The 27,440-nt window shown below is 41.6% G+C and overlaps 1 protein-coding gene across 2 annotated transcripts; it reads right to left on the reverse strand.

Moving 5' to 3' along the window:
• Window positions 1-1,681: 1,681 nt before the first annotated feature.
• Window positions 1,682-26,711, reverse strand: Rpf2 (ribosome production factor 2 homolog). Of its 2 annotated transcripts, none has more exons than XM_090338283.1 (10): window positions 26,606-26,711; window positions 22,765-22,897; window positions 21,403-21,440; window positions 17,969-18,008; window positions 16,737-16,818; window positions 15,221-15,297; window positions 12,162-12,261; window positions 7,090-7,192; window positions 2,753-2,897; window positions 1,682-1,861 (listed from the first exon to the last, which is right to left on the reverse strand). In XM_090338283.1, the coding sequence occupies exons 1-10, from the start codon at window positions 26,626-26,628 to the stop codon at window positions 1,682-1,684; spliced, it is 921 nt and encodes a 306-aa protein (XP_090194409.1). In that variant the 5' UTR covers window positions 26,629-26,711. The 2 variants fall into 2 exon arrangements, with proteins under 2 accessions (XP_090194409.1, XP_090194410.1); XM_090338284.1 differs by lacking the exon at window positions 26,606-26,711 and adding an exon at window positions 26,376-26,578.
• Between the last annotated feature and the right edge of the window lie 729 nt (window positions 26,712-27,440).

Genomic DNA, 27,440 nt, shown 5'->3' on the forward strand with positions numbered 1-27,440 from the left:
GCTAATCAATAACTTTGGCAAAGTAGCAGGTTACAAAATAAACCCACAAAAAATCAGAAGTTTTTTTTGTATACCAACAATGTACAAGTAGAGGGATAAATCATAAAAACAACTTCAGGAACCAGGAGTTTGGCCTAGTGGTAGAGTGCTTGCCCAGCATGCACAAAGACCCGGGTTCAATTCTTTGGTACCACATACATAGAAAAAAAGCCAGAAGTGGTGCTGTGGCTCAAGCACTAAAGCTCTAGCCTTGAGAAAAAACCCAAAGACAGTGCTTATGCCCTGAGCCCATGCCCAGGACTGGCAAAAAAAAAAAAACCAAAACCTGAAGAAATTGAAGATGAGAGGAAATGGAAAGACCTCCCATATTCAAGCTTGGTACAGGCACAAAAACAGGACCAAAGATCAATGGGGCAGAGAAGACCTAGAAATAAAGCCACATACCTAAACTTACTAATTGACAAGGGAGTCAAAGATATATAGTGGAAAAAACATAACCTCTTCAGTAATTGGTGTTGGAAAAACATCCATATGCACAAAACTAAAACTGGCTCCCAGTTTGTCACCATGTACCAATATCAACTCCAGGTGGATCATAGACCTCAATGTCAGACCAAAAACTATCAAACTACTACAAAATGGAGTAGGAGAAACATTAGAACTTATAAGTATAGGTAGGAACTTTTTAAAAGAATCCCAAGGGCACAGCAAATACACTTAACAACAGGATTAGATCAAAATAAAAAAAATTTCTGGGGGCTGGGAGTTTGGTCTAGTGAAAGAGTACTTGCCTAGCATGCACAAAGACCCGGGTTCAATTCCTCCTTGGTACCATATACATAGAAAAGCCAAAAGTGGTACTATGGCTCAAGAGGCAGAGCACTAGCCTTGAGGAAAAAGCCCAAGGACAGTGCTCAGGCCATGAGTTCAAGCCCCAGGACTGGCAAAAAAAAAAAAAAAAAAATTCTGTACAGCAAAAGATAGTTACTAAACTAGAAAGACAGCCAACAGGCTGGGAGAAAATTGTCACCAGCAATATATGCAACAAAGGCCTAATATTAGAAACATACAAGGAACTCAAGATACTAACCCCTTTCCAAACCAATACATGAGCAAAGGAGCTTAAGAAAGACTTCTCAGAAATAACAATGGCAAACAAATACAACATAAGGAAATACACATGCCTAGGAAATGGGGCTTGGCTCAAGGGTAGGGGGGTAGCCTTAGCTGAAGAGTTCAGGGCCTCAGGGCCAGTGCCCAGGCCAAGGTCAAGCCCTTTGACCCACAAAAAAAGAAAAAACAAAAACCAAAAAAACAAAGAAACACACACACACACAGGGCTCAATGGTAGAGTACTTGCCTAGCATACATGAAACCCTGGGTTCAATTCCTCAGTACCATATAAACAGAAAAAGACAGAAGTGACCCTGTGGCTTATGTGGCAGAGCACTAGCCTTGAGCAAAAAGTGTCCAAGGACAGTGCCCAGGCCCTGAGTTCAAGCCACAGGACTGGCAAAAATAAAAATAAATATAAATATATATATATATGTATGTATGTATGTATATGCATGTATACACACAAACACATGTGTGCACATATATAATAAAATCACTGAAGAAACTGGACTAAGCTTGACAGATTTCTTAAATAAATATAACACATTAAACAGGCTAAGATCTATTAATTTTTTTTAATTCTCTTGGGGTTTATCTCTTGGTCCTCTGTTATCTTTTCTGCAGGTCGCTTCTTTAGTCCCTTCATTTTCCTGGTTTGTAGTTTGTCTAGGTCTTGTTTCTGCATGTGAATCCTTCCATAAGTTGTACCAAAAGTATCTTGGGAGATATTTTTCCTCTTCTTTGGCTATAAAACAAGGGGGGAAATGTGTGCATGTGAATATAAATTTTAGTGGTTTTCTAATATCACAAACTAATTAAAAAGACAAAAATTAACTATCTGAATAACAATTCCCATTTGTGAGGAAACCTCAGTGACAGAGTACATGACTTTCTTCTCACCCGACGTGTACATTCACATCACCTGGGGATTCCCAACCAGATCTAGTAGGCATAATCTTCTGCACTACCAACAATCCCCAGGTAAATGTGAGACTGCATGGTGAACAAACTACACTAACTGCTGCCATGCATCAAGACATTTGCTCTGTTCAGCTACCATTCTACCTTTTACTAGCAATCCAGTTAGCATGCACATATCATGTACATGTTATATTTATAGATTCAAAGGTCTAAACCTTGTCTTCACAGTACCCTCCAATTATATATATATATATATATATATATATATATATATATATATTTTTTTTTTTTTTTTTTTTTTTTTTTTTTGCCAGTCCTGGGCCATGGACTCAGGGATTGGGCACTGTCCTTGGACACTTTCTACTCAAGGCTAGCATTCTGTCACTTGAACCACAGCGCCACTTCCAGGTTTTTCTGTGTATGTGGTTCTAGGGAATTGGAACCCAGGGGTTCATGCATGCTAGGCGAGCACATAAACACCAGGCCCATGCACCCAGCCCTAATCATTCTTATTTTTCCTGAAATGACAGCCTTGGCTAACAAAAATTTCTTATTCAAACTTGCTGTAAAACCTTCCAGTTGCTGGCTGAGCCTAATATATTTATGTCATTGATCTTGTCATATTCAGCCTTTAACAGAACATACCACAAACCCTTCCTGGGAAGAAGGCTGAAGCACACAAACTGAAGTAGTCCACTCACTGCAGGTCACATACCTTGAGAGCTTTCGGTATTTTCATAGAGAGTTTATAAAGATCATCTGAGGCCAGGTGTGTCCTCCTCAGAACCAGATCCAAGGACGGCCCCATCTCCTCCAACTCAATCCGTGGTGTTCTGCAGCCAGATTTCTTTAACAGCAACCTTTATGGAACAGGAAAACAGAAGCAATGCCTTAAATCTTTAAAAAGTTCTCCCCACACTGGGCACCAGTGGCTCATGCCTGTAATCCTAACTAATTAAGAGGCTGATTCTGAAGATTGTGATTCCAAGCCAACCCATGCAGGAAGTCTGTGAGACTCCTATTTCTATTTAACTACCAAAAAGATGGAAATGAAGCTGTACTTCAAAGTAGTAGCATATTAGCCTTTGAGCACAGAAACTCAGGGACAGTACCATGGCCCTGATTTTAAGTCCAAGGCCCAACACACTCACATGCACATGTCCACACATGCACACGCACACACATGCATACGTGCACACACACAAAAATGGACTATTTTTTTACTTCATTTCACAGATTTACAAAATATTAAAATAATTTTGGGCGAGGCACCAGTGGTTCACCCCTATAATCCAAGCTACTCAGGAAGCTGAGATCTGAGGATCACAGTTCAAAGTCAGCCTGGGCACAAAAATCTGTGAGACTCATATCCAATTAACCACCAAAAAACTAGAAGTGGCACTGTGGCCCAAAGTGGTACAGAGCTAGCCTTAAGCTAAAGAGGGCCCTGAGTTCAGGCCCTACAACCAGCCAAAAAAAAGTATTAATTTTGGCCAGCTAGGATTGTAATTCAATGGTAAAGGGCATGCTTAGCATGGACCAGGCCCTAAGATCTACCTCCTGTATCAAGACAATGAGATGATGATATCATCCTTAAAATAGTATGTTTAGAGCTACATGTGAAATCCTTGCTACTCAGGAGATCTCAGGATGGCAGTTCAAAGCCAGCCTGATCAAGAAAGACTCTAATTAACCATCAGCAAACCAGAACCAGCACTGTGGCTCCAAGTGCTAGCCTAAAGAAAAAAAAGAGCTAAGGTATAGTGCCTAGGTCCTGAGTTCAAGGCCAACACTCAACTGAAAAATAAAAAAATTATGCTAGGAGGCCAGAAGATTGGCCTAGTGGTTAAAGTGCTTGCCTAGCATGCATGGAGACCTGGGTTCGATTCCTTGGTACCACATAGATAGAAAAAAAGCCGGAAGTGGTGCTGAGGCTCAAGTGGTAGAGTTCTAGCCTTGAGAAAGTCCAAGGACAGTGCTCAGGCCCTGAGCTCAAGCCCAGGACTAGCAAAAAAAAAAAAAAAATTATGCCAGGAACGTGACCTAATGATAGAGTGCTTGCTTAGCATGCACAAAGCCCAAGGTTCGATTCCTTGGTACCATATACACAGAAAAAGCTGGAAGTGGTATTGTGGCTCAAGTAGTAGAGTGCTAGACTTGAGAAAGCCAAAGGACAGTGTCCAGGCCCTAAGTTCAAGCCCTAGGACTAGCAAAAAATAAAAATAAAACAAAATATTTTTAAAACATTTAAACATATATAAGTTTATGCTTACAGAAAAAAAAAGTAAACCTCTAACTTTAGGAATTAACCCATTCAAAGTCAACATTTCCCTATAGCACTTAACCATCTCTGTAAACTGAAGTCAACTTAAAAATTTTAATACGACAAACCCATCAAATGTTCAAAAAGGAGCTAGGTATGGTGGCTTACACCTGCAATCCTAAACTATTCAGGAGGCTAAGATTTGAGTTTCGAGGTTTAAGCCAGCCAGGTCACTAAAGTTCGTGAGACTTTTATCTTCAATTAACCACCAGAAAACCAGAAGTAGCCTTGCGGTTCAAAGGGTAGGGCAGTAGCCTTGAGCTGAAGAGCTCAGGGATAGCGTCCAGGCCCAGAGTTCAAGTCCCACAACAAAAAAAGACGACGACTAGGACATACAAACTCCCAGCCTAATTTTAATTCCCTTCTTGAATACTTGTTAAACACGACATTTGAAATATGATGTAAAAATCAATGCTAATAAATTTTTTAATAAAAAAAATTGGCAAAAGAAAATAAAGGGGGGCTGAGAATTTGGCCTAGTGGTAGAGTGCTAGCCTACCATGCATGAAGACCCGGGTTTGATTCCTCAGCACCACATACATAGAAAAAAGCCGGGAGTGGTGCTGAGGCTCAAGTGGTAGAGTGCTAGCCTTGAGAAAGTCCAAGGACAGTGCTCAGGCCCTGAGCCCAAGCCCAGGACTGGCAAAAACAAAAAAAAAGAAAGAAAGAAAATAAAGGATTTAAGAGGATTTATATCCAAGCTAGCTAAAAATTATACAAACAACTAATTATCTCTTGCAATTATTGTGTATTTTATTACATGTTGCTTTATTATCATTTTAATCTGCAAGTGTTGCCAGCAATTGAATCCAGGGCTTTGTGCATACTAGAAAAGAACTCTACATGTCTACTTCCTGTTATTATGTGCATGTTCGCACATGTGCATGCACATATACCCTAGGTACTAGTACTTGAACTCAGAGCCTAAATGCACTTCCTGAACTTTAACACTCAAGGATGGTACTCTATCACTTGAGCTACAGCTCCAATTCTGGCTTTTTGCTGGCTAACTGCAGAGTCTCAAGGATATTCCCACCCAGCTTAACTTCTAACTCTGATGCTCACATCTCAGTCGTCTCCTATCTAGGAATACATGTCTGAGCTACTTTTACCATTGGTTAAAAGTTATTTCTCTTGGGCTGGGAGTGCTTGCCTTGAGAAAACCCAAGGACAGTGTCCAGGCTCTGAGTTCATGCCACAAAACAAGCAAAAAAAAAAGTTATTTCACTTTAACTCCTATGATTAAAAGAGGTATCTCTAACTCAATATAGTTGAGACCAAGCTGCAAGTTATTGACAAAAAGGTGAATATTTAGCTTAATTTGGATGCTAAATGAACATATGGTAGTCAGTCATCTACTTCATTATGAAGAAAAAAAACAAAACATTATGCTTAAAGGACGGTTTACCTTGAAAGGCATATTATATATAGCATGTCATTAAATTATAATGAAAACACACCTTATTTTGATTTTTCTTGTGCTGACAATGCAGTAGAAGACAGGCTGAACAGAGGACAAAATGATACTTATTAGTCCTTTTATATTGTTTATTTATTTATTTATGAACTTGAGGCCTGGACACTAACCCTGAGCTCTTCTCCTCAAGGTTAGTGCTGTACTTTTTTTTTTGGGGGGGGGGGTGGGTCAGGGGGCTTGTACTTGGCCTGGACTGTCCCTGAGCTCTTCAGCTCGGAGCATAGCCTACTGGTAGAGTGCTTACCTAACATGCATGAAGCCCTGACTTGGATTCCTTGATACCACATACACAGAAAAAGCCAGAAGTGGCTCTGTGGCTCAAGTGGCAGAACACTAGCCTTGAGCAAAAAATGTCGAAGTATAGTGCCCAGGCCTTGAGTTCAAGCCCAGGACTAGCAAAAAACAATTTAAAAAAAAAAATGAAAGTTTTATTTTCTGCATAAGATAGTTTGTTGTATCACATTTAAATATTGCCTAATAATGGTAAATTCTCTAAGAATATTTGAACTATCTTGAGTATGTCTTATCCCCTCCAGATATCAAAGAATTGTAATTTTATATTAACTAATCTATATACACTTTGACTTTTTTCTTTTGTCAGTCATGGGACTTGAACTCTGGGCCTGGGTGTTGTCCTTGAGCTCTTCAGCTCAAGGCTATTGCCCTACCCCTTGAGCCACAGTGCTACTTTACTTTTCTGGTGGTTAATTGGAGTTAAGAGTCTCATGGGCTTCAGTGCCTGGGCATGCTTTGAACCAAAATCCTCAGATCTCAGCCTCCTGAGTAGCTAGGATTACAGGCGTGAGCTACCACACCCAGCTCATTTTGACTAATTATACACTGTGCCTGGTTTTATTAAGTTGTTCTGCTGAAATCCAGCTCTATATTTTGCAAAAATAATGTATTTTATTCTTAACTAGTAAGAATTTACTCTGAAAAAAAACTAAAATTTTTATGATGTTTATATCTTATTACTTTATCACTGCTCATCTGATTATTGAATTCATTCAATACATGAATCTATAATTTAAAAAAAAAAAAGCTAGGGAGGACCTTATTGAGTTAGGCTCACACACAGTACAACACTACCGGATCACCCTGTCAAAGAAGCTTCAGAGGCAGAAGAAACTAGTCTGTAAGCTTTCCAAATTAACCTTTTGTGCAGACTCCCATTTTAGTTTTTAGCACTATGAAACAAGTAAAATGACAGAACCTTGAGGATTAAGAGACACATGATAAGAAATGCACTTACTTATAACTTCGAAAGTAAACCTTCCCATTCATCGCAGTGAAGTGCAGAATATATTCTAATCCAGCCAGTCGGATATTTGATACTGTGGGGCCTCTGAAAAAATCTAAAGAAAAAAATAAAACAAGCATGCTTTCCAAGTTCAGTTACAAAGAGCTTCATTCCAAACGTTCTTCTGATCTACTATACATCTGGCAAAAGTAAAATGAATAGCACAAAAAATAATCCCTGAGGTGCCAGGAGTTTGGCCTAGTGGTTAAAGTGCTTGCCTAGCATGCATGAAGACCCGGGTTCAATTCCTCGGTACCACATAAAAGAAAAAAGCCGGAAGTGGTGCTGAGGCTCAAGTGGTAGAGCTCTAGCCTTGAGAAAGTCCAAGGACAGTGCTCAGGCCCTGAGCTCAAGCCCAGGATTGGCCAAAAAAAAAAAAAAAAAAAATCCCTGAATAAGGTGCAAAGGTTTTTTTCACTCTCTCTCATGACTGCGTTTAATTCACTGAGACATGTTCATTTTTCAGTTTTCAAGTTCTCCCTGTGTCAATACGCGGCACAAAAGTATCATTTACCATAAGATTTGCTTTGGCTGGGATCAGAGAATTTTGAAAACACTGATGCATATCTTTCTAAAAAGTATAAATCAAGACAGTTACAGGGTGGCTCACACCTATAATGTTAGTTACTCAGGAGGCTGAGATCTGAGGATCAGATTTGAAGTAAGCCTGGGCAGGAAAGTCCATGAGACTCTTTAACAAAGCATCAAAACAGCTGGAAATGGAATTGTGGCTCAAATGGTACTGCTAGCTTTAAGCGAATGGAAGCTCAGGGATAGTGCCCAGATAGTGCTGGAGTTCAAGTCCAGGTCTAGCACCCCAAAAAAAGTGTAAATCAAGGCATAATGTGTGTGTGTGTGTGTGTGTGTTGCTGAAGATCAAAACCAAAAAGTCTTATGCATGTTAAGCAAGTACTCTACCACTGTGCTATATTCTCTCTCTCTCTCTCTCTCTCTCTCTCTCTCTCTCTCTCTCTCTCTCTCTCTCTCTCTCTCTCTCTCTCTCTCTCTCTCATTTTTGGGTTGATAAGGTTGATATTGGGGCTCTAACTCAGGGCCGGGGTGCTAATCCTAAGCTTTCACTTAAGGCTAGCAGCCACAGCTCCACTTCTGGTTTTCTGGTGGTTAACTGGAGATAAGAGTCTCATGGACTTTCCTGCCTAGGCTGGCTTTGAATGAAGACCCTCAGATCTCAGCCTCCTGAGTAACTGGGATTATAGGTGTGAAGTGAGACATCAGTTACCATTCTTGTTATATATAATTAGGCTGGCTTGAAAGTCATGATCCTCTTATTGCTTTCCTCCTCCTCACACCACTGGGATTATAGGCATGTACTTTTTACCCAGAAGAGCATAAAATTCATTCTACAAATCAGGTGCTAGAGGCAAACACGAGTAATCCTAGCTACTCAAGAGCTGAGATCTGAGGATCATGGTACAAAAAGAGTATAGCAGGAAAGTTTGTGAAACTCTTATGTTCCAACTAATGATCAAAAAAAATGAAAACTAGAGCAGTGGCTCAAGTGGTAGAGCACTAGCCTTGAGTAAACAACAACAATCTCAGAAACCCAGGCCCTGAGTTCAAGCCCCAAGAACAGCACAAAAAAAAAAAAAAAAGAAAAAGAAAGAACAAGGGGGTAAACTGGCAGGCGCTGGTGGCTCACCCCTGTACTCCTAAGTACTTAGGAGCTGAGACCTGAGGATTATGGTTCAAAGCAAGCCTGGGCAGCTAAATCCATGATTTTTTTTTTTTTTTTTTTTTTTTTTTTGCCAGTCCTGGGGCTTGAACCAGGGCCTGAGTACTATCTCTGGGCTTTTTCTCAAGGCTAGAGCTGTACGACTTGAGCCACAGTACCATTTCCAGCTTTTTCTATGTATGTGGTACTGAGGAATGGAACCCAGGTCTTCGTGCATGCTAGGCAAGCACTCTAACACTAGGCCAAACTCTAGGCCCAAGTCCATGAAATTCTTATCTCCCAGTAACCACTCAAAAACCAGAAGAGTGCTGGGCACTGGTGGCTCATGTCTGCAATCTTACCTACTCAGGAGGCTGAGATCTGAGCATCGTGGTTCAAAGCCAGCCTAGTCCATGAGACTCTTATCTCCAATTAACTACCAAAAAAAACAGAAGTTGCATTGAAGCTCAATGTAGTAGAGTGCTGGCCTTGAGCTGAAGAGCTCAGGAATAGCACCCAGGTGCAGAATTCAAGTCCTACAAAAAAGAAAAGAAACCCTAACTTGCTGTGATAGTCTACAATCCCAACCTCATTCCTCTCCTCATCTATCCTGCTTCTGTCCAATTCCTGTTGTTTCCTTGGCCTCCTTTACCACTGTATTATGTGGCATTTCATGCCATCTAGTGGAAGCACAAATAATGACAAGTTGGGGCTTACATGATGCTGAAATCTAGGTCTGCTCTGCTGTCGTGTAATTCTAGGCTGAGGGAGGAAGGGAGGACTGTAAAGTTTAGAGGTTTTTTTGGTTTTTTTTTTTTGGATCAGTGGTGGGACTTGAACTCTGGGCCTGGGGGCTGTCCCTGAGCTCTTTAGTTCAAGGCTACTGCCCCTCCCTTGAGCCACGGTGCCACTTCTAGTCTCAGGACTTTCTTGCTGGGCTAGCTTTGAACATGATCCTCAGATTTCAGCCTCCTGAGTAGCTGGGATTACACGCATGAGCCACCAATGCCCAGCTGGGCTACCAAGCAATACCCGGTGTGAATGAATGAATAGTAATAACCAAGAGGCAAACAGAGCCCTGTTTTAGATTATTTATTTATTATTTGCCAGTCCTAGGGCTTGAACTCAAGGCCTAGATGCTGTGACTGGGCTTCTGTACTCAAGGATAGCAGTCTACCACTTGAGCCACAGCTTTATTTCTGGCTTTTTAATAGCTAGATTGAGATAAAGAGTAGCACTGGCTTTCCTGCCTAGGCTGGCTTTAAATTATGATCCCCAGACTTTAACCTCCTGAGTAGCTAACATTATAGCCATAAGCTTACCAGTACCCGGCCCCTCTTCTGCTTTGTCTGCGTATGTGTCTTGTGGCTTGAACTCAGCCTGGGCACTGTTCCTGAGTTCTTCAGCTAAAGGCTACCCCCATACCCCTTGAGCCATAGTCTCATTTCCTGTTTTCTAGAAATTAATTAGAGATAAGAGTCTCATAGCTTTGTAGTGCTCAGGCTGGCTTTGAACTGTAATCTAGTCTCAGCCTCCTAAGCAGCTAGAACTACAGATCACTGCTAAGTTCTACAGTTTTTATAAAAATTAAATAAATAGCCTAAATAGCTGGGTGCAGTGGCTCAGACCTATAATCTCAGGAGGCTGAGATCTGAGTATTAAGGTTCAAAGCCAGCCCAGGCTACAAAAGGACCTGAGACTCTTATCTCCAATTAACCTCTAGAAAATGGGAATTGGGGCTTGGCTCAAGGGCAGGGCAGCAGCCTTGAGCTGAAGAGCCCAGGGACAGCGTCCAGGCCAAGTTCAAGCCCCATAACCCACCAAAAAAAAAAAAACAAAATTAAATAAATAATTGTGCCCAGTTTTTGAAGTAGTCATTTATTATAGTACAGAATTGTTCAGTGGTTCAGCTTTCAACTAATATACTCAAGATTATGGGTTTAATCTCTACCACCACAAGAAGAAAAAAATGTAGAAAATTAAATGTTCTGGGGGCTGGGAGTTTGGCCTAGTGGTAGAGTGCTTGCCTAGCATGCATAAAGACCCAGGTTCGATTCCCTGGTACCACATACATAGAAAAAAAAGCCGGAAGTGGTGCTGAGGCTCAAGTGGTAGAGCTCTAGCCTTGAGAAAGTCCAAGGACAGTGCTCAGGCCCTGAGCTCAAGCCCAGGACTGGCAAAAAAAAAAAAAAAAAAAAAAAAAAAAAATAGAGTAATCCTAGCTACTCAGGAGGCTGGGCTTGAAGATCACGGTTCAAAGTCAGCCAGAGTTTTTTGGGGTTTTTTTGTTTTGTTTTGGCGGGGGGGGGGGGGTGTCATGGAGTTTGAATTTGGCTTGGGCACTGTCCCTGAGCTCTTCCCTACCCTTGACTTCCCCTTTTCTAGAGGTTATTAGAGATAAAAGTCTCCAGTCCTTTTGTGCCCAGATGGCTGTGAACACAGATCCTCAGAACTCAGACTCCAGAGAAGCTAGGACTCTCGCTAGCACTCTTTCTCTCTTTTTTTTTTTGGTGGGGGGGCCAGCTGTGGGGACTGAACTCAGGACCTGAGCACTGTCCTTGGGCTTTCTCAAGGCTAGAGCTCTACCACTTGAGTCTCAGCACCATTTCCACTTTTTCTATGTATGTGGTATGGAGGAATCGAATCAGGGTCTTCATGCAATGCTAGGCAAGCAAGCACTCTACCACTAGGCCAAATTCACATTCTATCTCGCTAACACTCTTATCTCTAATTAATCACTAGGGAAGTGGGGCTGAGGCTCAGGGGTAGAAGTAGCCTTGAGCTGAAGAGCTCAAAGACAGGGCCCAGGCCCAGAGTTCAATCCCCATGACAAGTAAACACACACACACCTATTTCCAGAGTACAGGCAAAAAATATAACTCTTGGAAATAATAAAGCAGGGAAAAAATAACTAATAGGGCCAAGAAAGCAGAAAGACTTCAAGTTTAAGGCAAGTCTAGGCTACTTAGTGAGCTCTAGGTCAGCATGGGATATGTGGCCAAGACTTCCTTTATCTCAAAAGACAAGATAAAAAGAAATAGGGGGACTGGGAATGTGGCTTAGTGGTAGAGCACTTGTCTAGCATGCATGAAGTCCTTGGTTTAATTCCTCAGTACCACATAAACAGAAAAAGCCTGAAGTACTGTGGCTCAACTGGTAGAAAGCCTTGAGCAAAAGAAGCTCAGGGATAGTGTCCAAACCCTGAATTCAAGTCCCAGTAAGGGAGTGGGGGGCAATGAAGAGATCAAAAAAGTTGGGTGAGGACAGAGACTGTCCACTTCAAGTGGCATAGCAGCCACAAAGTCTTAAACTGACTACTTAAGTTGCCCTGCAGATAATGATTAATACTTACCAATAAGAAGGTTTTTTAGTCTTCGATAGTCTTCTGTTACATCAAAATCATCACCAGCAAATACTAACAAGGGTTTTGTTCCCTCAGGACATTTACTGTTCTATGAAATGATAAAAAAAAAAACATTGTGTGTGTGTATATATATACATATATATATATATATTAGATGCTGATTTTAAGATAGTATTTATTTATAAAAATGTTTTCTAAGGCTGGGAATGTGGCTCAGAGGTAGAGTACTTTTCTAGCATGCATTAAGGTCCCTGGTTTGATTTTTCAGTACCACATAAACAGAAAAAGCCAGAACTGGCTCCAGTGGTAAAGTACTAGCCTTGAGCCAAAGAAGCTCAAGGAAGGTGAATGCAGGGGCTCCCACCTGTATGTAATCCTAGCTACTCAGGAGGGCTGAGATCTGAGGATCCTGATTCTAAACCAGCTCGGGCACCAAAGTCCTTGAGACTTTTATCTCCAATTAACCACCAGAAAACTGGAAGTGGCATTGTGGCTTAAGGGGTAGAACTGTAGCCTTGAGCTGAAGAGCTCAGGGACAGCATCCAGGCCCAGAGTTCAAGCCCCACGACTGACCCTACTCCCCCCCAAAAAAAGAAGTTCAAGTCCCAGGACTGGCAAAAAAAAAAAAGTTTTCTAAGCCAGATGCCAATGGCTCGTTGCCTGTAATCCTACCTACTTAGATGGTTGAAATCTAAGAATTATGGTTCAAAGCCAGCCCAAGCAAGAAAGCCACTGAGACTCTTACCTCTAATTAACCACCTGAAAACTGAAAATGGCCCTGTGGCTCAAAGTGGTAGAGTGAGCCTTGAGTGAAAAAGCTTAGGGACAGTGCTAAGGCCCCAAGTTCAAGCCCCATGACTGGGGAAAAAAATGTTTTCTACTTTATTAACTGTACTAAAACTATGACTGTATATGCTGACCAGACATAATATGAGGTAGGATTTTGAGCTAAGGATATGGTTCATGTGGTACACTATTTGTCTAGCACTCTAAACCTCAAAACACACAAGAAGGTAGGAAAAAAAGGCTAACTTTTTTTTTCTTTGTAGAAGAATGGGGATTAAAACTCAGGATCTATCCTGTCACTAATCTTGCTTTATAAGCTGGCATTCTACCATTTGAACTATGCCTCCAGAATGGCTTTTTGTTGGTTATTACTTAACTTTTTTAAATTAGCAGATATTAGTTATATAGGGAGGGTTTCATTAGGATGCATATATGTGAATATATATGCATACACATAAGTATCAAAAAACGAATAATCTTTTGGTTTTATTTTTACTTTGCCTTTCTAGAGGGACAGGGAGGACACAGAAATGAAGGGAGGAAGGATAAACAAACATTGCCATGGTATTCAGTATATACTATATAGAAAATGAACCATGCAGGCCAAGAGCATGGCCTAGTAGTAGATTGCTTGCTTAGCTTGCACAAAGCCCTGGATTTGAGTCCTTAGTACCACATATTCAGAAAAAGCCAGAAGTAGTGCTGTAGTTCAAGTGGTAGAGTGCCAGCCCTGAGAAAGGTCAAGGACAGTGCCCAAGCCCTGAGTTAAGCCCCAGGACTGGCAAAAGAAAAGAAAGAAAAAATGAATTATGCAACTTACAGGGACAAGAGAGACAAATTAAGGAAAAGCAAAGAAGTATACAAAAAAAATTATATTCTTTACCTAATTTAGGAAATGGTTGCCCCTTTGTACAACATCTTAATAACAAAATTGTATTTTTAAAAATATTTCCAAAGGAGCCTGGCATTATGGCTCACACCTGTAATCCTAGCTACTCAGGAGGCTGAGATCAGACTATCAGGGTTCAAGGCCATCCCTGGCACTAAAGAACTTGAGACTCTTATCTCCAATTAACCAGCAGAAAATGGGAAGGGGCTATGACTCCAGGGGAAGGGTTGAGATAGTGATAAATCACAGTGTGCAAGCCCCAGGAAATGGAGGGAAAAAACTCTGAAACTGGGAGACTGAGGGAAGGGGTAACTTTTTCCTAAAAGAAATATATTCTTGGGCTGAGAATATAGCTTAGTGGTAGAGTCTAACATGCATGAAGCCCTGGGTTCAATTCCTCAGTATCATATACACAGAAAAAGCAAGAAGCAGTGCTGTGGCTCAAGTGGTAGAGAGCTAGGCTTAAGCACTGAGAAACTCAGGGACAGTGCCCAGGGCCCAGTTCAACCCCCAGGATTGACAAAAAGAAAGTAGGAAGGGAAGGAGAGGAAGGGAAAGGAAAGGAAAAGAAGGGCGAAGGGGGAAGGGGAAGGGGAAGAGGGAGGGAGGGAGGGAAGAAAAGAAGGAAGGAGTACTCTTTGACTTATGCAAACTGTAAACCCTCTCTGTATACCACCTTTTTTTTTTTTTTTCCCCCAGTCCTGGGGCTTGAACTCAGGGCCTGAGCTCTGTCCTTGAGCTTTCTCAAGGCTAGCACTTTACCACTCAACCACAGCAACATTTCTGGCTTTTTCTGTGTATGTGGTACCAAGGAATCAAACCCAGGGCTTTGCACATGCTAGGCAATCACTCTATTGTTAGGCCACACTCCTGGCCCCTGTATATCACCTTTATAACAATAAATATTAAAAAAAAAAAAAGAAAAAGAAAGAAAGAAAAGAAAAGAAAAAAAGAAAAGAAAAATCTCTTGAATCAGGCACTGGTGGCTCAACACCTGTAATTCTACCTACTCAGGCAGCTGAAATCTGAGGATTCCCATATTAAGCCAATCTGCAGAACGTCCATGAGACACTTATCTCCAAATGACCACCAAAAAGGCAGAAGTAGAGTAATGGCTCAAGTGGTAGAGCATTAACCTTTGAACAGTGCCTAGATCCTGAGTTCAATCCCCAGAACCCGCACCAAAATAAAAAAAGCTGAGCAAATGCATAAAGCCCTCACTTAAAGCCCAAGTAACAAACACACATGTATGTCTGCATACGCACATGCACACAAAGAGATGCTTAAATTCGTAGTCTCTACCACAAAATGTCAGGACTGGTCAAGATTTCCATTAAAAAAATGTGTTCCAATCTTACGTTCAGTGTCTTACCTTAATATCCTTTAGAGACACAAACTTCTCAATACCTAATTCAATCATATCCAATACATGGTAGTCATACATACGACCTAGAAGGAAAGTGTACTCTTAAGCATGTACATTCCCAAACAGCCAACTATGTGTACACATTTACCTAGAAGTTCAAACTGCCTAACAATTGCTCTCCTCCTTCTCTAGACTCTACTACGTGTTCCTTATTTTCAGCAGACCTAGAGAAGATTGCTAGAATATTATTCTACAAAAAATTTAGCACAAGTCCATTATATTATTTAAAAAAAAAAAAAAGTGGGGGAGGGACTGGAAGCCTGACCTAGTGGTAGTGTGCTTGCCTAATGTGCACCAAGTCCTGGGTTCAATTCCCTGGAACCACATATACAGAAAATGCCAGAAGTGGTGCTCAAGTGATAGAGGGCTAGCTTTGAGCAAAAAGTGTCCAAGGACAGTGCCCAGGCCCTGAGTTTAAGCTCCAGGACTGGCAAAAAAAAAAAAGGAAGGAAGGAAGGAAGGAAGGAAGGGAGGGAGGGAGGGAGGGAGGGAGGGAGGGAAGGAGGGAGGGAAAAGAAAAGAAAAGAAAAGAAAGAGTCAGGCATGGTAGCTGGTAGCACATGCCTAGAACACCAGCACTCAGAACATGAAGACAGGAGGCTATGTTGGCTCCTGGAAGGAGGAGGTGCCTAGTGGAAAATAACTAGGGACATTTCTTAGATACTGATCTTTGAACTTAAGTTTCTTATGCCTGCTGACACAATATGACTGAGCCATGTTTTCAGCTCTGGTTTTCACAGCATATTTTTAGATCATGGTAATTAGGAGGCCAGTGCATCCAATGCAAGTACAAGGTAACCACATTGTATCTATAACTAAATAAGGGAGGATGCTAAGTGTCCTAAGGGCTACACTTCTTTTTAAACCAGAACTGCTTCCATAAAGAGCAAAAGCACAGCCTTAGAGTATTAATAACTCAGCAACTCTATCATATTCACTCTTGTCTTACTGTCCTATATTGGTTGGATAATACTAATATGGTCCTTATTAAATGGAAACTGGAAGAAAAACTTTTTGTTGGGTAGTATTGGTAATTAAACCCAATTCCAAGCTGGGCACTGGTGGCTCACACCTGTAACTGTAGCTACTCCAGAGGTTGAGATCTGAAAATTGTGATTCAAAATCAGACCAGGTAAGAAAGTCCTCGAGACTCTTATTTCCAACTAACCACCAGAAAACCAAAAGTGGTGCTATGACTCAAAGTGATAGAGCATCAGCCTTGAGCAAAAAAAGCTCAAGGACAAGGCCTAGGCTCTGAGGCCAAGCCCCAAGGCAGACCAAAAAAAAAATTCCAAAGGCAAAGTTCTACTCTTGAACTATGCTCCATTTTATTCAATGTCACAAGGTAAAAAAATGCTATTTTAGATCTTGCTGGTTAATTCTGAATCCTGAGCATTCTCTGGTAATCTGAATCACAGAGCTGATTTGTAAATAAAAACACTGGAAAGAAAATGATACTTACCTATTACTAGGTTATTTGGCCGCTTCTTATTATGGGAGCCAAACATGAATAGAGAACAATCTGACTTCTTTGAAAAAAATTCCTATAAAATCAAACAAACAAAAACCTCCTTCAGAAATCTTATCATGGAGCTGGGAGCATGGCCTAGTACTGGTAGATTGCTTCCCTAACATGCATGAAGACCTGGGTTCCATTCTTCAGTACCTAGAAAAAGCCAGAAGTGAGGCTATGGGCTCAAGTGGTACAGCACTAGCCTTGAGAAATGCCCAAGGACAGTGCTCAGGCCCTGAGTTCAAGCCACAGGACTGGCAGAAAGAAAGAAAGAGAGAGGGGGGAGGGAGAGAAGGAAGGAAGGAAGGAAGGAAGGAAGGAAGGAAGGAAGGAAGGAAGGAAGGAAGGAAGGCACTTTATCAAGAGTTGGGAACATGACTTAGTTGGTAGAGTGCCTGCCTTGCATGTATGAAGCTCTGGGTTCTCTTCCTCAGTACCATATAAACAGAAAAAGCTGGAAAAGGTGCTGTGGTTCAAGTGGTAGAGCACTAGCCTTGAGCAAAAGAAACTCAGGGATAGTGCCTAGGCTCTGAGTTCAAACCTTAGAATTGGTAAAAGAAAAGAAAAAAACAAGTCTTACTGGAAGTTAATGGAATATATAATAAACTAGAGGCATATATATAGAAAAAATTTCATATTTAGCTCTTCATTGTAAATTTCATGAGACTAAATATATTACTGATATACTATGCCAATATAAACTAATATTATATATGAATAGTTACATGTATATATAATATATACATATAAATATATATTGGGGGAGTCAGTTGTGGAGCTTAAACTCTGGGCCTGGGCATTGTCTCTGAGCTCTTCAGCTCTAGGCTAGCACTCTACCACTTCAAGCCATAGCACTACTTCTGGTTTTCCAGAGATTAACTGGAGATCAGAGTCTCACAGACTTTCCTGCCCAGGCTGGCTTTGAAACATGATCCTCAGATCTCAGTCTCCTGAGTAGTGAGGGTTACAGACGTGAGCCACCAGTGCCAGCTAAGTCTGTGAGGTTCTTATCTCCAACTTAACCAGCCAGAAGTGGAGGTATAGCTCAAGTGATAGGGCTCCAGGAGCCCTACTAGAGCAAAAAGCTAATAGAGAAGATAAGTCCCTGAGTTTAAGCCCTAGTACCGTTACCCCTTTCCCCACAAAAAAACAAATCAAAATCAGGAAAAACTCATACTTACCAGTGATGTCTGATCCTCAAATGGTCTTGTAATGTTTTTCCTAAGAATATTAAAATAGGTAATTCCAACTTTAATATTCTTGAAAAATTTAAGCAAATACGCTGAGTAAAAGATAACTTTATATTAAGGTGATTGTTAAACTCATTAACTGACATTAAAGATATTGACAAGTACAGTTATTTGGTGCCTATTATATTCCAGGCACTATTTTTGAAGCTACAGATACTTCATCAATAAGATACTTGCTTTTATGAAGCTTATAGTCTAGTGAGAAAATGAATGCCAAAAGTATAATTACTGGGAGCTGGGAGCATGGCCTAGTGGTAGAGTGCTTGCTTAGCATGCATGCAGCCCAAGGTTTGATTCCTCAGTACCACATACACAGAAAAAGCCAAAGTGTTACTGTAGCTCAAGTGATAGAACCCTAGCCTTGAGAAAGCCCAAGGACAGTGCCTAAGGCCTGAGTTCAAGCTCCAGGATTAGCACAAAAAAAGAAGTATAATGGTAAAAGTAAAACTGGTGCCAGCCAGTGAATCATGTCTGTAATCCCAGCTACTCAGGAGGCTGAGATCTGGTTCAAGGCCAGCCCAGACACTAAAGAACACAAGACACTAACGAACACAAGAACATGATACTCTTATTTCCAATTAATCTCTAAAAAACAATAAGTAGGGGTGTGGCTCCTGCCATAGGGCGGTAGCCTTGAGCTGAGGAGTTCAGGGACAATGCCCAGGCCCAGGGGTAGGTCAGTAGCATTGAGCTGAAGAGCTCAGGGGCAGCGCCCAGGCCCAGACTTCAAGAACCATGACCCACCAAAAAAAAAAAAAAAAAAGAAAAAAAGAAAAATGGTTAGTGCAAAGTGAAAAATGACTACATGTGCTACAATCAGATTAATTAACTAGCTATAGAAAAGTCCTAAGGTTAGCCAGGGCCTGGTGGCTCATGCCTGTAATCCTAGCTACTCAGGATGCTGAGATCTGAGGTCCAGTTTCAAAGCCAGCCCAGGCAAAAAAGGACCTGAGACTCTTATGTCCAGTTAACCTCTAGAAAATGTGAAGTGGGGCTTGGCTCAGGGATAAGGGAGCAGCCTTGAGCTGAAGAGCTCAGGGACAGTGCTTCAGGCGAAGTTCAAACCTGATGACCCACAAAGAAAAAAGAAAAGAAAAGAAAAACATGCCCAGGCAATGGGGGGTGGGGAAGGAGTGCAGAAAGTAAAGAAGGAAGAGTGAGCAGATGCAATCAAGCTATCCTGTATACACTATGTGGAAAATGACCTATGTAAGTTGTGGGCAGAGATGGGAAGGAGAAACAGGAAAACAAAGGGGTGACATTGTACAATAAAAAAGAAATGCACTCAATGCCAGACTTATGAAATTGTAGCTCCTCTGTAATATTAACAATAAAAATTTTATTTTGGGCCAGGAGTTTGGCCTAGTGATAGAGTGCTTGCCTAACATGCACTAAGACCTGGGTTCAATTCCTCAGTACCACATACATAGGAAAAAAAGCCGGAAATGGTGCTGAGGCTCAAGTGGTAGAGCTCTACCCTTGGAAACAAACCAAGGACAGTGCTCAGGCCCTGAGTTCAAGGCCCAGGACTGGCAAAAAAAAAAAAAAAAAAAAAAAAAAAAAAAAAAACAGCAGAAAATCAACGTTAAGCCAAGCTCATGGCCACAATCATAGCTAGTCAGGGAAAGTGAGATTTAAGCATCAAAGGTTGAAGCTAACCTTGGCAGGGAAGTCTGTGAGACTCTTATTTTTAATTAACAACCAAAGTCAGAAGTGGAGCTCAGGTGGTAGAACACCAGCCTTAAGCAAAAAAGTTTAGGGACAGCACCAAGGCCCTAAGTTCAAGCCCCACCATTTGCACCAAAAACAAAAAATTAGAGTATCACAGTAAGCCAGGCATGGTGGCTCACACCTTTAATCCTAGCTACTCAGGAGGCTGAAATCTGAGGATTTCGGTTCAAAGCCTGCCAAGGCACTAAAGAATGTGAGACTCTTATCTCCAATTAACCACCAGAAAACCCGGAAGTGGGGCTGTGGTTTAAGGGGTAGGGCAGTAGCTTTGATCTGAAAAGGCCGAGTTCAAGCCCCAAGGCACACAGGCATGTGGGCACGCACACACACCGCCACCACACAGTACCACAGGGCCATGAATGGATGGATGGACACACACACACACACCCCACACAGTACCATAGGTCCATGAATGAAGAAGCCCATGGAAGAACTGGGTTGTGGCTTAATTGGTAGAGCATAAAAGCCAAGCCAAGAAATGGAGTTAAAATCCAGTACTAGTACAAAATAAACATATGAATAAATAATGAAAGACAAAAATAGGCAATTTTCATAAATCACTATAACTTACTGCAATGCAAGATCCTGAAACAGGGAATAAAATCACATTAAAAAAATCATTTATTTGGGGGCCGGGAGTTTGGCCTAGTGGTAACGTGCTTGCCTAGCATGCACGAAGACCTGGGTTCGATTCCTCGGTACCACATACATAGAAAAAAAGCCAAAAATGGTGCTGAGGCTCAAGGGTGGAGCTCTAGCCTTGAGAAAGTCCAAGGACAGTGCTCAGGCCCTGAGCTCAAGCCCAGGACTGGCAAAAAAAAAAAAAAGAAGAACACTGGGAAAAATCATTTATTTTTAGCCAGGTATCAGTGGTTTCTGTTTGTCATCCTACCTACTCTGGAAGTGGAAATCTAAGGATCAAGGTTTGAAGTCAGTCTAGACAGGAAAGTCCAGGAGACTTGAGACTTTTTTTTGGGGGGGGGGGGATGGGTTATGGGGCTTGAACTCTGAGCCTGGGCGCTGTCTCAGAGCTCTTCATCTCCAGGCTACCCCTTGAGCCACAGCCCCACTTCCTGTATTGTAGTGATTAATTGGAGATAAGAGTCTCACATTCTTTTGTGCCCCACTGGCTTTGAACCAAGATCCTCAGGTCTCAGCCTCCAGAGTAGCTAGGATTACAGGCATGAGTCACCCTGCTGGCTCATTGAGACTCTTTATCTACAAAGAATTATTATTAAGTAGGACTATGGCTCAAATGATAGAGCACTATCCTAGAGCAAAAAAGATCAGGAGTAGTAACCAGGAATTATTCAAGCCACAAGTATAGGGAGAAAAATCTTACAAAGAAATTGTTACTTTTCTAATAAGACAAAATAATTTAAAATAAAGTAAAAACCATTGCTTACCTTTTTTTTTTCTTGTTAAATATTTTTTTATTGTAATTAGTAAAAGGGTTACATGATATTTGCCAGATAGAAGGTGCATTAATTCACATACATTGATACCCTTTCACATGTCTTGGTACCCATTTCCCTCCCCCCCCACACCCCCCACCCGTCTTGGTTTTCCCCCCTTCCCTATCAAATTTCAAATATCCAAATACAAATAAATTCAATATATCAGAAATTGCTTACCTTTTATATAGAACACCATATGGTTTTTTCAGTGCATACTGAAAAAAAATAATAACTTTAAAATAAAACATTCTACAGAACAGAGGTTAAAATAAAGCATGGTTTCATTCGGAAACTGCTCTGGTTCCTGAATCCTGTCCTGTCTTCTACATGGCTCCCTTAATATTCTAACTTAGGATATTCCTAATGAAAGGGTTTTTATGTCCTTTTTATAGTCTATCAACCTTTAATGATTCCCTACTTCGTGTGTATGTGTGTGTACTCAACACATTCATGGGTTTATTTTAGACAGGGTCTTGCTGTGTAGCCCAGGAAAGCCTTAAACTCTCAATCCTCCAGCTTTTACTTGATTGCTAGCTAGATTACAGGTATGCACCACCATGTCAAGTACCAAAACTATTGATGTTCATAGCCAAATGCTGCCCTGTCTTAGTATAATACAATGAGCATCACCATGTTTTCTTGCCAACTTGAGTCATTGCTTTTGTTGTTGTTGCTGGGTTTTGTTTGTTTTGTTTTTTGTGGGTCATGGGGTTTGAACTCTGGCCTGGACACTGTCCCTGAGCTCTTCAACTTAAGGCTACTGCTCTACCCTTGAGTCAAACTGCATTTCCCATTTTCTAGCGGTTAATTGGAAATAAGAATCTCAGGTCCTTTTGTGCCCAAGGCTGGCTTTGAACCTTGATCCTCAGATCTCAGCCTCCAGAGTAGCTAGGATTACAGGCATGAGCTACAGCGCCTGGCCTATTATGTTAATTACTGTAATAATCTTCAATACTGTGTTGCTCTTAGAGCTTAGAGATCATTGTGTTGACAGGATATGGGAAGAAAAGGAGCTGGGTCCCACCTACACAACGACATTTAGGATAAACATTTCATACAGGACAAGCACATAGTAGGCATTCTGATATCTGCATTGATTTATGCTTAATTAACACATGGAGTTTAGTCAAGCTTGAATACACATTAAGGCTGGGTATGGTGGCACTTAGGAAGCTGAAGCAGGAGGATACCGAGTTTGAAGGCAGCTTGAGCTATATAGCAAGACCCCAAAAACAGAACACTAACTTAGTGGTGCCAAATGAATAAATATTCAATAATCTTCATTTACCTCATTTTATATACTAAATGTTTCTGAAAATGTGTATAAATGAAACACTAGTAATCAAAGCTAGTTCTAAATTTACCACAGGAACTGTTTTAAAGAAAAGCAGTACTCTGCTAAACCTCTTATGTCAGCTTTTATCTAAGGGGAGTAAATCTTAAGACAAGGCAAACTTCTAAACTGATTTCAATACCACTTCACTGAGCATGTAAGAGGCAGGCCTGGACTCCCTAGTAAAGACAAATAGATATACATACCATGTCTTTGAGAACTTGTGTCACTGTGGCATTGGCATTTCCCCCTTTAATCAGCATGGCATTTTTAATATTTTCACTCAGTTTGGGTTCTCTCTTCTCAAGGAATCGCTTAGCCCTCTTTGTTTTGGGTTTTCTGTTGGAAAAGCATAATTTATAACCAGTTTCCTCACAGTACAACTGACCAAAATCTTAAATATCAACAGGCATTACATTTATATACATTTATATTTATCAGTTAAGATTCCATCATTGGGAAAAAAAATCTTCAGCCAGGCTTCAGTGGCTCAACACCTACAATCCTAGCTACTCAAGAGGCTGAGATCTGAGGATCGAAATTCAAAGCCATTCTCGACAGAAAGTCCACGATGAGGTTCTTACCTTCAATTAACCACAAAAAGACAGAAGTGGAGCTAAAGTGGGAGAGAACACAGTCTTGAGCAAAAAAAGCTAAAGGAGGGCCAGAAGTTTGGCCTAGTGGTAGAGTGCTTGTCTAGCATGCACGAAGACCCAGGTTCAATTCCTTGGTACCACATACATAGAAAAAAGCTGGGAAGTGGTGCTGAGGCTCAAGTGGTAGAACTCTAGCCTTGAGAAAGTCCAAGGACAAAGCTCAGGCCCTGAGCCCAAGCCCAGGACTAGCAAAAAATAAAAATAAAAAATAAAAAAATGCTAAGGGATACCACACAGGTTCTGAGTACAAACCCCAGTATTGGCACCAAGACAAAAAGTCAAAACAAGCTCTATTAGGGAGATAATAGAAGGTACTCCATTACTGCTTAAGTGTTTTATATAGCTTTTAGATTTATAAGAAAATGTACATTTTGATATTCTCAGTATTATTTTATTATTGCCTTTTCTTCAATTTCATAAAATTAAAGAACTCAAATGAATATTGTTTTGTGGGTCATGGAGCTTGAATTCGGTCTGAGTGCTGTCCCTGAGCTCTTCAGCTCAAGGCTGCAACGCTATCCTTGAGCCAAGCCCCACTTCCCATTTTCTAGAGGTTAATTGGAGATAAGAGTCTCAGGTCCTTTTGTGCCTGGGCTTACTTTGACCCTTGATCTTCAGATCTCAGCCTCCTGGGTAGCTAGGATTACATGAGTGAGCCACCATGCTGCTGGCTTTTTTTTTTTTTCCCGGTCATGGGCCTTGAACTCAGGGCCTGGGCACTGTCCTTGAGTTTCCTCAAGGCTAGAAGTCTACCACTTGGAGCCACAGCATCATTTCTGGCGTTTTTTTCTATGTATGTGGTACCAAGGAATCGAACCCCGGTCTTAATGCATGCTAGGCAAGCACTCTATCACTAGGCCAAATCCCCCCACCCCCTTTTTTTAATGCCACTCCTGGAACTTGAATTCAGGGCCTGGGTGATGTCCTTGAGCTTCTTTTTTGAAGGCTAGAGCTCCTACCACTGGAGCCACAGCTCCACTTTTGGCTTTTTGGTGCTTAATTGGAGGTTAAGAGTTTCATGAACTTTGCTGTCAGGGCTGGCTTTGAACTGCAATTCTTAGATCTCAGCTAAGATTACAGATGTGAGCCACCGGCACTTGGTCCACTTGGCTTTCTTGCTCAAGGCTGTTGTTCTACCACTTGAGCTACAGCTCCACTTCTAGGTTTTTACTGGTCAGTGGGAGATAGGAGTCCTGTAAATTTTTCTACCCAGTCTAGCTTCGAACCATGATCCCCAGCTCTCAGCCTACTTCAGAGATAGCTAGGATTACAGGTGTGAATCACCAGCACATGGCAATGGTTAACCCTTTTAATAGAGTAACTCTAGCAAGGTACAGTCTAAAGATGAAGCAAACAAAAGAGAGAAGTAATGTGCCCACAGTTACATAACTAGTGTAGGCCAATCTTCACAATATGCTAGATTTAAACACTGATGTATAGCAATCATCTTGTATAACATGAATGGAAAGCAAATCATTCTGCTTATCTGATGTGAGCAGCAGGGAGTAAAGCAGCAAGGAGTAGAGTAGCATGTCACTACCTTTGGGAAAGGGGCATCATGAGTATCGTGCTTTTGAAAGTTCTCTGCCATATAGTAACAAAATCCTTTTATCTAAAAAACTATTACACATTCCTTCTCCAGTATTATGGATATGTAAGGAGGAAAAAAAAACAACAGAATGTACATCTAGCTTAGCTTCCTATGTGGAATTTAAAATATTCTCCAGATAAAATGATACACACAAAGCACTTAGTCAGTTACTGACTGATCAAGATGCATATTATTTACTAAATTAAATCAGGAAGGTCAGGTGTGATAGATAGTACCTATAATCCCAACTACTTATCTATATTTATAATTCCAGAATTGAGGCTTAAAGTTAGCCTAGTGAAAAAGTGAGACATCATTTCAACAAACAAACCACACATGGTAGTGTCCTGTGATCCTAGCTATATAGGAGGTAGAAATAGGTTGATTATAGTGCCAAACCAGTCTGGGCACAATAGTGAGACGCTATCTGATAAATAATCTAAAGTAATCTAGAGGCTGACTCAACTGGTAGAGAAACTAGCAAGCAAAAGCCTAAATTCAACATAGAAATCAAATAAAGACCCAGGTGATAGTGGCTCATGCCTACAATCCTAGTTACTCAGGAACTTAAGATCTCACAGTTCAAAGTCAGTCAGGGTAGGAAGGAAAGACTAAGAGCCTCATATCTCCAATTAACCAGCAAAAAGCCAGAAGTGGAGCTGTGGCTCAGGAGATAGAGCTCCAGCCTTGAGAAATCCCAAGGACAGTGCTCAGGCCCTGAGTTCAAGCCCAGGACTGGAAAAAATAAGAATAATAAAAAGTTTAGTGACAGCACCCAGACCCTGAGTTCAAGCCCATGGACAGGCACAAAAAAGAAAAAAAAAATTAGCAGCTATGTAGAGAGTGGTTGAGGTGATCAGTCTGATCAAACTGCATTATATGCATAATGAACCCCCTTGTACAACTAACAGTTGCTAAATTTTTAAAAACTCAAGAGATGTAATTTGTCTATACAGTAATAAGCATCATATACTCTAAGGTATGTGGTTTTACATATCTCATTAACGAGCAATGAAAGCAAATCAGATGTCTGTAAACAGCAACTCATTAGTATGCTGGATCTCTTAACAAAAAGAAATTGTCTTTTGCATTACACCTATAAATCATCAGAAAATCATAGCACACGCGCACGCACACACACACAGCAAGAAGCTATAACGTTGAAAGGAATAATGAAAGCTAATGGACAGTTCACAAATGCTGCAGAAAAACTTCATAAAGGGCTGGGAATGTGGCCTAGTGTGCATGAAGCCCTGGGTTCGATTCCGCAGTACTACATACGCAGAAAAGCCCGGAATTGGTACTGTGGCTCAAAAATGGTAGCCTTTTCCTAGCCTTAAGCAAAAGAAATCCAAGAACAGTGCCCAGGCTCTGAGTTCAAGCCCCAGGACCGGGGGAAGAAAAAAAAAAAACGCTCACTGCTCAAAAGTTGCGCACCCGTAGAGATCAGTAAATTGATCTTTGGAGAGGTCGATGGTACAGTCACAAAGCGTAGTGCCGCCCGGACTGTCACCTAGATCTGTCAGACTCGAAGGCCGGTGCTCTTACCCCGCACGGCACTCTCACTCACACTTAAGGAAGCAGGGCTCAAGCTCCCCGGCAGGATGAAAGCGGCCAGGCCCTCAGTCCTCCGCCCTCGCGGCGGGGGCTTCCGAGTCCTCCCGGGCCTCCCCGCGCGACTGGACCACAGACCCGCACGGACCCGGACACGAATAGCACACAGCTTCGAGAGGGTGGCGGTGGCCACGGAGACCTTGTCCCCGCCGTCCTCACCCCCACGAGGATGACCAGGGTACTCACACAACTCGATCCAAAGAATCCATGGTTACTCCAACCCGAACCCGGCGAACGCACAGGCAGCGCAGGGAACCACGAGAACAGTGAGACCGGCGCGTGCGCCGGAACCGGCAGGAGCGGAAATGCGAAACAGGAAATGCGCCAGTCAACTTCCGGAAACTACGGAGCAAGTCTCAGAAAGAAACGGGGAGCTGGCGTCCATTTTGCGTGAATCGCGTTCTGTTACCTTGACGACGGTTTTTTTTCTTTAGCTTTCCAGTCGGAATTACAAGTATAAAGGGAAAAAAACAAACAATGGCTTCATGAATATGAATATTAGGAATTCAGGAACTTTCGAGAGGGATTCTAGGAAGTTTGACAGCAAGGAAAGTATTCGTGGAGTTACAAAAAATGAGTGTGAAATGGGCACCATTAACACAAGGGAGATCCAAAAGTTTATGACCACCACAGTTGCTTCGTACTTAAAAGCCTGCTGAGCCGGGCTCCGGTGGCTCTCGCCTGTAGTCCTAGCTACTCGGGAGGCTGAAATCGGAGGACCGCGGTTCATAGCCTGCCCAGGCAGGAAAATCCAAGAGACCCTGATCTCCAATTAAACACCAGAAAACCAGAAATGGCGCAGCGGCTCAGATGGTAGAGCACTAGCCTTGAGCTGAAAAGCTCAAAGTTCAAGCTCCATAACCCCCGCCCCACCCCACTCCCCCCCAAAAAAGATGGCTAAAAATACTGATTGTGATTTTCTCCAAAGTATTTTTTAACTCTCTTGGTGGTACTGGGGTTTGAACTCTTGAGTTTCTTGCGTGCTGTTTAAGCACACTACCGCCTGAGCCATATCTCCAGT

This window comes from Megascapheus bottae, chromosome 8 (assembly GCF_031878675.1).
Source record: "Megascapheus bottae isolate mThoBot1 chromosome 8, mThoBot2.hap1, whole genome shotgun sequence".
NCBI lineage: Eukaryota > Metazoa > Chordata > Mammalia > Rodentia > Geomyidae > Megascapheus > Megascapheus bottae.